At 35.3% G+C, this 10,798-nt stretch overlaps 1 protein-coding gene across 1 annotated transcript; it reads right to left on the bottom strand.

The window, feature by feature from the left end:
• Window positions 1–1,711: 1,711 nt before the first annotated feature.
• RIPPLY3 (ripply transcriptional repressor 3) lies at window positions 1,712–7,734 on the bottom strand. The gene is made up of 4 exons (XM_010084674.1): window positions 7,634–7,734; window positions 6,648–6,717; window positions 3,096–3,163; window positions 1,712–1,859 (listed from the first exon to the last, which is right to left on the bottom strand). Exons 1-4 carry the CDS (start codon window positions 7,732–7,734, stop codon window positions 1,712–1,714), a joined length of 387 nt encoding a protein of 128 aa, XP_010082976.1.
• Between the last annotated feature and the right edge of the window lie 3,064 nt (window positions 7,735–10,798).

The following is a 10,798-nucleotide window of genomic DNA, read 5'->3' as shown; positions in this document are numbered from 1 at the left end:
TCCCATCAGGACCCATGGATTTATGGGTCACTGACATGTTAAGTGATCTTGGATGCTTTTCTGTTTGTTAGTGCTACAGAATGAATAATGATGGAACTGGAGCATAAATAATTTTAGAATATCTTATGAAAGAAGTGAGAAACCTTTAAAATGTCTGTATTTTAGTTCCTTATGTTGGGAAGTGAAAATGTGGAGGTGATGAATGAGTGAAATGTAAAAGCTGAATTTTCACATGTCACTCCAGGGTTTACAATTTCAACTTGTTCTTGTAATTCTTTTTATTATAGGATGCTGTCCCCTTCTGTAAATTTAATTAATAGATACACTTTTTAGTTTGTAAATTGAGATTTTTAAAAAATTATACCTTTTAATATGTTAATTCAATTGGAATCCTAATTTGCTAGACTTACAATTTAAACACTATCACTTTGTTTGACAGTACATTATACTCAGAGGAAGATCTGACACACACTTTAAGTGGCCCTTACAACAGTCTGACCTCATCTACACCACCAACAGTAGTGTAGAAAAGGCCAAGAATCTTGGATTCTGCTTTTGCCTTGTCTCTGGGGAACCTATGTCAGTTTTGGTTAGAGATAAGATGCCTGAAGCAGAATAATTCTGAAACATTGTGGGGCCAAATAGTTAATCCTTGATCTGATTAAAAAAATGCTGGCATAGCAGAACAAATACTGGCAAACTCTCTGAGCATACACAATTTATGGAAACAAGAGGTTAACCAGAACAGATTATACCAATTCTTGGAATGAAATAAACTGTACTGAAAAAAAAGTTTTTGCTAGTGGAATAACAGTGTTGGAATAAATGTGTCTACATTGTACATAACATAAAGATGCTTATGAAAATCAATAACTTAAGTCTTCATGAACATCAATTTAAAAGAAATACCAAGATACTAAGACAGACAGGCAAAGCCCGCTAGATGGGAATCAACAGTAGGTCAGTTATATTAAAATCATAAATTCAAGCACACAGAGCTATAGAAATAAGATTTAAACATTTAATGTGTGTTTTAATGTGTCATTAAATCATAGTTTTTAATCAAGGCTGACTTTTTTTCTGACTGACAAAAATTCACTATTCTGATTACAGGGGGGAAATATGATAACAACAGAATGACAGGACCCCAGAAAATATCACAACTGTCATTTAGAACTTGTCTCAACAGAGGGTTACACTGGAAATTAATTAGGTCAATTTGGCATACAGCGTTTCTATCTGAATAAACATGCCCCATGGAGCTAATAAGCAATAGTCTTTGCAATTTAAAAAAAATTCTTGCTTAAATTCAAACATGATGTTTCAAAGCCTTTGGGTTATTTTGGGGCTGCCTCATAATCCTATTTTCATTTTATCAGGACTACAATGTGAAAAATAGTAACTAAGTACAGTGCTTTTAACGTTCTTAATCTGAGTTGCTTAAACCAACTTGATTTGAACCTCATAATCTTTTGTTCAGCTTCAGGGTTTTATTTAAAAGTTTCTCAAAAAACAAAGAGATTTCCTCTTAGTTTCCAGTTGCATTGACTCATTCTTCTTGGTAAGATAGTTATAAATAGTTTTCTTTTGAGCTTTGATGTATTTCTCTGTTTGGTCAGATGTTTGTCCACATGTTTCTGACAGTTCTTTTTTTATCTCTTGATTTTTTAATTTTTGTTTTGTGTTTATCGAGGCTGACCACTGGTCATTATTAGGCAGAACTGATTTCTTCTTCATCTTCCTCGGAGTTGGCTTCATCATTGTAGAAGTGAATTGTAGCTTGTACTGGAAAACTTGCCAGAACCTTCTCTCCGATGTTATTAAGAAACTTTTGGGATTTGGACTTGGGCAAATAAAGTCTAATAAGAAAGCATATTTTAGGAGAAAAAGTAAAACTATGTGACGCTTTCCCAGCTAAGGTAACTTGAGTATTAAAACCTACTTTTGTCTTTCTTTGTAGAGAGAAAAATCCTGGGGTTCCTTGTCTTTTAAAACAGAAGTTGCTAGCTAAAAGGCATTGGTGATTTTAAGTTACCTCAGTTGCTTTGGCCATATTGTGTATTTGATTTATTTAAGGCCCCACCCGCATAAAGTGTTCCCAGGGCAATGATGGGTGCTTGTGATGGTTTCGTTTGGTTTTTAACACAGTTCAGAATGGAAGTGTCCCATGTGACTGGGGGAAGTCTGAGGAAAATTGTGAGGTTATGGAATTAAGATTAAGACACCAGGTTAAGATTGGAGTGTGTTGCCTGGTACATGGAGTTTGATCTCAGTGGATTTTGTGTCTCCAGGTGGAGAAGGAGCTGTACGCTGAGATTTATTTAAAAATTCATATTGTTTTGTATTGAAATAATAAATTGATTTCAATGTCAATGAAATAATGAATTTACATTTCAAGTTTTCACCAGATTTCCCACTAAAGCAAAACTTACGTGATCTATATACATATGTGTTTTTGTGTGCATATGTATGTACATCTCTTCCTCTTGGTTCCACTTTGGCTTGTTTTCAATTAAATTTGACAGTGATAAAGGTCACACAGAATGTAAGTGTCTACAACATTTACAAAAACAAGTGCTTGTAAAGAAGAGGGATATTCCATTAATTTTCCTCCTCTAAACGAAAGTCCAAATCAGGAGTTTCTACATCATTAAGCCTTAAAGAATCCAAATGTTGGTGAAAACCCTTATAAATTTCCCAAGCACAGGAAAAGCTTTTCCTGGAGTTCAACTTTTATTCAAGAGAAAATTTAAGCAACCTCAAGAGACAGATCTGTAACAAGGCACAATCCATTAGCAGCTGTTCATGTTAATTATTTGGGCTTTGCAGGCTTGTTGTCATGTTAACAAATGTAAATATAAATTAGATGAGGCAGAACATTATTTCTTTTAAGATTACTTTTTTCTTATTTTCATTGTTTGTGTATTGTTTCAGGTTCTGTTCAGCCTGGGCATCTTCCCTTGTGGAGGGATGAAAATCTATGGAGTCTGGTGAGTGCTTGAACTGCATTACTAAAAAGAGATACTCCAGAGACAAACTGATACTTCGCCCGAGAAGGAATATGTCTTGTCTTGGAAGGTGTCACTTTAACTCACCTCACTGGATGTTGAAACCCCAGGGCTCCTTTTGATCTAATACTTATTAGTTGACCATCCAGTTCTGACTGTAAAGAGACATATTCATTATTTAGAATAGGTTACAAATTAAGAGTTCACTTTTTTCTTCCACAGGTAACTGTAAATTCTAAAGTAACGTTGCTTTGCTTGCTGTGCTGCATGTTGTTTTACTTCAGAGAATATATGTGCCCACAGTCTGCCAATAGTCGCGTATTTAACAAAGCATTTGAACTTGTACATTTTATGAGCCATAAAGCCATGAAGCTGTATATTTTGCTTAAGTTCTTATGGAATATCTATAGTGACTGGTGACCTAATAACACCACCAAATGGAAGTTCAGTGATTGGAAGGAAAAAGGATTTTCAATCAGTTTAAAGGACTGGGAGCTTATGGTTTTATAAAATACCTCTGTAACTAACCTACTGCTAACCGGTAGTTTGGAATTGGCATGTTCAAGTCAGCATACTTACTTGTAATCAAAGCTCACACAAGAACGTTAAAGAACAGTAAAATCAAGAGACATCTGGCATCTCATATTTCTATGCAAACAGCAATAAAAAGCAAGCATTTTTGATATAACAGAGCATGTATGAAAAATACATTTTAAATGTCAAAATTAAGTTTGGCATACAATAAATTCCTTCAAATTAAGGTCACATTAAAAACCAATAATTTGCAAATGTTAACATTACTAAATCCTATCAGGATTATAAACCTGGAATGTAAAGCTGAAAGCATCTCCCAAAATCACTAAGCCCTATCACTTCATCTTGTAGGCATGTATTCTGTTCCGTATCTTAAAACAAGAAGACTTCTTTTTTCTTCTTATTGCTACAAACTTGATGTTGAATGAAATAGGAAGATTTACCTTTGCTATATTAGAACTTCTAGTGAATGGAATCTAGAAATCGTCTACTCTTCTACAAAGAGACAAAGATGACTTTTGACACTGTCAGAGTAATTAATCTATCTATCTGAGGAAGTAGGCTTCAGCATGGATATTTTGGTGGGCCCCAAAAAGCCCTTGGGCTACGGTCTGAGCAAGGTGTCCTATAGAATTCTCTCTGCAACTTTTTATGTTGGCCTATTTCCTCTCACAACCACCTGTTTGTCTTGTAGACAAAATTGTCTCCAGGCTGTTAGGGTTTTGTTGAGATTTTTTTGTGTTTAATCAGGAGACTCATTTACTTTGTTTACACAGTTCCTAGTAAAATGGACTCCTGATCTGTGTTGAGGTGATCGTAGTATCTGTGTTAAATACCATATGTTGTTTTTCTCCTTTCATATTTACATTAAAATTAAAATAGTCTTTTTATCTTTATTGGCCTGTATTTTCTACTGTCTTCTCTTTGGAATACATGTTATTTTTTAATAAGTATATATGTAAGAATACATATTGATTAAGCACACATTACATGCTTTTTCTTTTCAACCGTAATACACCATTTCTGAAAAGCAATTCTGATAAAAACCAATTGATTGCAACATCTAACTGTACAGCAGAAAATGTTCACTGTTAATTTGTATTATGTTGTAGATATGGCAATAGTAACTTTACTTTTCATGGCTTTTCTTCAGGTATAAATAACAACGTATTTGAATTTAGGTAGCAGGAAAAGTGTTACATTTTATATAAGGAAAAGTATATTATGTGTAGGAAACTATAGGGTGTATTGTAATGCACGCTCTTGGCAATAGAGTTAAAATTATTAGTTTAATTTTTTTTATGAGTAGTATTATTTTTTAGTGCTTTGTTCTGCATCTTTCAATTTCTCAGGTTAGATTCTTATATGTATATTCCTAAATGCTTTTTTTTTTTTTTTTTTAACTACACGGAGAATATTGAAACTTTTATTTCCTTCACTCTCCAGTGTTTGGAGTGTCTACTGATCTTAAAGCACTGGCATTTGGATGTATGCATTGCAGAAAATAAAAGTAGCCAGCATGCAACTAACTAGCAAAAACACTGTGCTCAATCCACCTTTGAAGGTCTTCTGCTAGAAACCTCAGTAACTTTGCTGAAGAAGATACCTTTTGCTTTCCACAGCTGTGGGATGTAGGTATGCATTAGTGAGCACCTCTTCCTACACAAAGTATCCAAACATCTTTCCTCAGCTGTTGAGACCCTGTTAAAAAGCATATGAAAGGGCTCCTAAAGGCCTCCTTCAGCTCTCATTAGGTCCCAAGCTTCAAAGACATCTAGGATGCTGAAGTGGTGTGGATGGGCCACAAGATATGGATGAGAAGGATCTAAGAAGCAATGTTAAAAAATGGAAACCAACTGTTTCAATTATACTTGGCTTGAAACAATGCCAGGCTGTTAGCATGCATGTGGAAAACTTCATATATGGCTTGTTTTTCTCAAACAAGTGGGCAGAAGCCCATGTGTGAATTGAAACTTCTGAGCTGATTGAATACATTTTTTCACAAAAACAAACTCAGTAATAAATCACAACTTCCTGATTTCAGAAACCTTAGTATCTTGAAATCATCACTGTAAGCATGTGCTCTCATGAGAGTAAGACTCCTCTCACTCTTAGTGAATTTGTAGGTTCCTCTGGCAAAGCTCAGAATGCTGCTGGGAAAGATGTTCCTTCCCAAGGAATGCAGGCTTTCCAAGGTGCCTGCAGGCTGGAGCATGGCACTCCCTCAGGTCTGTAAAGTCACAACTTCCATCTTCAGCAGGCAAAAAGTGCAAAGTAAAAAGGTGTTGCACACGTTAGAAGATAGCAGAAATTGTGAGTCTTTAAAGACTTGGACTAAGGAGGGATGTTGTCTTAACCTACTGAGCCTTTGGTAAAAAGTTGAAGATGTAACTGTGGATCAGATGCTGCAAAACCTTATGTAGGTGCTTAAAACTAAGCATGGGAGTAACACCATTTCAATAAATATTTCGAAGTTCACAGCATCGGGACCTATGTTGATGTGCTTCAATCTCTCCTTATTTTTGTTCTTTGAGCCCAACAAATCCTCCTACAGGAATAAGTAAAATTAATAATCATGGTGCCTTTCAAAGACACTTGGCAATACGACCTACTTTAAAATCTAATTTTCTGTTGATTTCCAAGCTGGTTTAGTTATAGCAACATCCCTCCCCCAAAAAGCCAATAAAATTGTGCATCTGAAAGTATGTTTTTTAAATTTCATCTTAAAGTTGTTTTCACTTAAACTCCCCCTATATACGAAATACCACATCCAGACTAGGCCTGGAAATTTCAAAATGAGGATATTCTTATTTTTATAACTGAGCAAATAAAAATGGCTGTTAAAAGAAGCGTTGTTTTGAGCCAGCAGTGCTTTCTGCAGCTCTTTAAGAACTGATAATGATTCTATATCTGATACAAAATTAGAGATACTCTTAACCATTATCATGTACAGAACAGTGTAATTTGAACTGTATATTCTAACACTGAAGAAATGCTTGAAAGAACAAATGAATAGATGGCCAAGCCTAGCTTCCTGTGTTCAAATAGTTTAAATTTCTGCACCCATTTTCTATAAGGATTATTTTCTCCAGAATTTAGTCTCACCATTTGCTGATTCTCTGTCATCTCACCGTCTCTTGCTGTGAGCATCCAGGGCCTCCATAAAGCAGGGCTGCTGAAAGATTTAAGATAGAATAGTGCTCCCATGGTTAATTCTTTGTGGTAATATCTGTGCAGTACAACTCCTTTTGTTAGATTCTGGTGGCATCTTTTGAAATACCATGATTTTTTTTATTAATTTTCAACACATTTTGATGTAGTAAATCTGATTTCTATGGCAATATTAGTCTGTCTTCTGTCTACAATCTAAACAAACTGGACAATCTCTTGCACATTTTTACCTAAGGTGTCATTTTCCTTTAAGATTTCACAACTCAAATTGACTGCCTTGAACTCCAAATTGTGATGTAATAAATACTGAAATATTTTTTATTTATGCAGCACTGCTAGGAAGTAAAAAGCAACCCTCCCTCTCTGACAGTATGTCTAAATACAGATCTCATGTCATCATTGACTGGCTGGTTATTTATTGAGTAAGCAAAGTCCCGCATTAAACTGACATGGGCAATATGATCTAATTAGCTTAAGAGAGCATACACAGTGGTGGATGCTACATCTGCCTTTAGTTTGGTGGGGGGGACTACGATTATGGATGCTCTTTTTACAGTACTTTCCATCTCTTCTGCTGTGTAACAGAGCCATACAGTTGGGGAAACTGAAAAGCGCTTTCAGAGATGATAGCCAAATAAACTCAAAAAAATTACTGTCAGTTATTGCAACCTTAATTTTAATTTACTTCCATTTATAAGTTCTGAAGTATTTGACTGAAAAGGATAAAATATTGTCAAAACAAATAAAATACCTCTTCAAGTGAAATGCTTTCAGAAACTTATTTTGCCTTTTACTTCTGAAATTGGAAGTCGTTTTTCATTGTCTATTCAATGCCAAAATCATTACAATCAAATCACACTTACTGTCGGAGTTTTGAAAGGAAGGCTGCTGAAAAAAAAGTCTGCCTGCGCCTGCCTTACCTCTCTGGATGCTCCCTTGGCCGGGGCAGGTGCTGCTGCTGCTGCTGCTGCCGGGTGCCCCGGGAGCGATTAGAGATGCGACCTGCAGCTGCACTGTCCATGGCCTTTGACGGTCTAAAGCCTGTGGCAGGCTGGGCGCTTGCCTGGGCCTTTCAGCCCCTCCTTTATCTTAACTCCCAAAGAACACTTACCTAAAACAAACATGGCCTCAGGTAAAAGGAGAGAAACGTCCTCAGTGAGATTTCTTCGACTCCCCCAAACAGTTCAAAAATAGGGCTCTCATGTTGGCAGGCTGTCCTGGGGAGAGCGTGGCTAGGGAAACAGAGGCTTTTTGTTAAGTTTGGTTAGCGAATCACAAGGAAAATAATCCATACCCTTTATCTTTCTGTCACTGTTTTAAAAACTCCATATTTGCTCTATATGAAATATATGATGCAAATACTCTTTTTGCATGTCTTGAGAAAACTCAGCAATATCCTGTCCTAGAAAAGTACAACAGAGACCCAAGGAGAGTTTTAAATGTAAAATAGCTTTTAAAATGACTGAAGTATTTTCCATGTCCTAACTTTAAAAGAGAAAAAGATACCAAAAAATAGTGAAGGTGAGAAGATTTAAAGACAGGCCTAGTGAGTTCCTCAAGACTATAGGGATGTTTCTTTAATTTGATACATATTTGAAGGATGGAGAACAAAGCTTATGCCAAGAAAGATAACTTTGTCTATCAAAGAATAAGCGTTATGAATGCCATCGCTTTGAGGAACCTTTTATTTCAAAGTATGAATATATGCTTTAAGCCTACAAAGACTGGATAGACATGGACTTCTTCCAAGCTTTCTTCCCTGTTTTCATTTGTAACGTGCATTACTCATAGCCTGTTACATTGTACAAGAACAATTTATTACCTGGTGGGTGACATTATCTGATTTTCATTGTTGTGGTTCATTGCAACGGTTCACTTTGTTTCCTTTATTCCCCAGAGATGTAAGAGGATTATAAGAACCAAAAGCTGAATTCTCTTTCCACCAGTGCTGTTTACACACTGACATCAAAGGGAACAGATGCAGCTCCCAAATATAATAGTTTTCTACTGTGAACTTTCTTCCCAGAGAGAGAAAAATAATTAAATAACTTTGTTGCTGAACATTGCATGTCCATTGATTATTTAGCATGAATTAGGTCCCTTCTAGCTGACTTAGCTGAAGAAACCATCAAAAGAGTCAGTTTGAGAGAACTCTGAAAATTCTCAGTGGGAGTCAGATTCCTCCAAGGTAAGCCTTGTAGCTTTTTTTCAAGTTATGATCCAGATGGAGGTAGCATGTGGCCAGTCAGCAAGAGGGAGCTGGACTCATAGGTAAAGACCACTGGATATATTCCCTTGAGAGTCATCATTTTCCCCTGAAATTGTTCTATATTAGAAGACATTATATATATATATACACCTTTCCACATGTGGTTTTTTGTACATTCTAATGATTTTGCTTGAATTTAAATGTCTTCCAACAGAGAGGAGCTTAGGTCAGATTTGAAAGTCAGACCGATTTTCCCACATTGGCGCAAGCTGTACAGTTGTGTTAGTTACTTGGGGCTCCTAAAACTGCCAAAAGTAGTAGTGTAACAGAGTTTCTAATGGTTTTGAAGTAGTCTTCAGTATCAGTTTCCAGGATTCAATTTGTTGAGGTCCAATTCTCATATTAATTTTTCCTGTTCTTTAAAGCATCCCTTCTTGCTGTGACAAATAGACATGGTTTAAACTCAAAGGCAAAAGCCGTTAACTGCTGTTCTGGGAAACCCTGGCAATATGCAATAGAGGACTCACAGTCTAAATCTACTCTCTCCCTTGTTTAAATAGTGTAATATTTGCAAATTTGTAACTAAGTAAATAATACTATATCTCAAAGAAGAGAACATATGCACAGTCTCAAGACAATATATGCACAATCTAATAACTTAAAACATTTATGTATCAAAATCAGTGCAATTATTAGAATGAAGAATACAGTGAATAATATTCAATAACAAGCTATATATGAAATAGCATAATGGGTCCTGTGAAAAAATGGCAAACTTCTTAAGCAACCTAAATTGTAATTAATATCTTGCTGAATTAGTCTTAAATACACATATATAATTATATCAGCTTAGTTTTATTTAGACCTAATCTAATTTGGTAGTTGAAAGGGAAGTGTGCATTACACAACTGATTTCTATGGTCCTGATCTTGCCATCAGATCTGTATGTGAGGATAATTGATTTATAACTCTGGATAGAATCTGACAACATGGATATTGGCACAGGACCAAAGCCTGAACTACTAAAGTATAGCTCTCCAGAAGATGAAAAATTACCATCAAATTAACCTGTTGATAAAACCCCGCAAGACCAAATTTACTACAAAACTATTGAAAATATATTTTTGTTAATGAAGCTATAATGTAATCTAATATAACTACATGTAACACCATAGAAAAAATGTAAGTTAATATCACATTATTTGTACTAATTAATCAAAGCACACAACTTTAACTGGCATTTTAATGGACATTATTAGCTAAATTCAGGTTGCAGATCTGTGGAAAATGGTTTATTCCAGTAAAATATGAGCAGTTGTAATTGGGTGTGATCTCTAGTTTCTAAAAACAAAAAGGCAGCAGTCATTCCAGTCATAGCTGTCTAATTTTAAGAACTATATTACTTTTTGCAATATACTTAATTTTAATATGAGGTACTGTATTACTGTATGGTAAAGAACACTTAACAGAATCAGAAAACACTGATTCTGTTACAAATGCTCATCCATTTTTCCCAGAAGCCAGGACTATTTTTCAGACTTCTGATACTACTTGAGAATAACTTTGACAGACTTGATTCTGACTTTTACTGAGATGAACCATAAAATACTGATTTTGTGTTAATTGGAAGAGGTTTTTATCTTTGTGGGAAATCTGTTTTACCAAGTTTTCTCATGAAAGCTCTTGTGCATTTGCAAGAATAGAGAGTGTTCAATATAAATTAGTATAGTCAAGGAAACAGGATAGCTCTACAGCATTTACAGTTTTGAATAATATCCGGTATTAAACAACATGACATAGGCATTTGTAGCCACTAACAACATGCAAAACTCTTCAAAGATAAATTGCTGGAAAAGCTTTTAAGGAACAGAAGGAG

This window comes from Pterocles gutturalis, unplaced genomic scaffold (genome assembly GCF_000699245.1).
Source record: "Pterocles gutturalis isolate BGI_N339 unplaced genomic scaffold, ASM69924v1 scaffold7460, whole genome shotgun sequence".
NCBI classification, from domain to species: Eukaryota; Metazoa; Chordata; class Aves; order Pterocliformes; family Pteroclidae; genus Pterocles; species Pterocles gutturalis.
The sequence above is the reverse complement of the archived record's forward strand: the minus strand, read 5'-3'. Positions and strand labels throughout refer to the sequence as shown.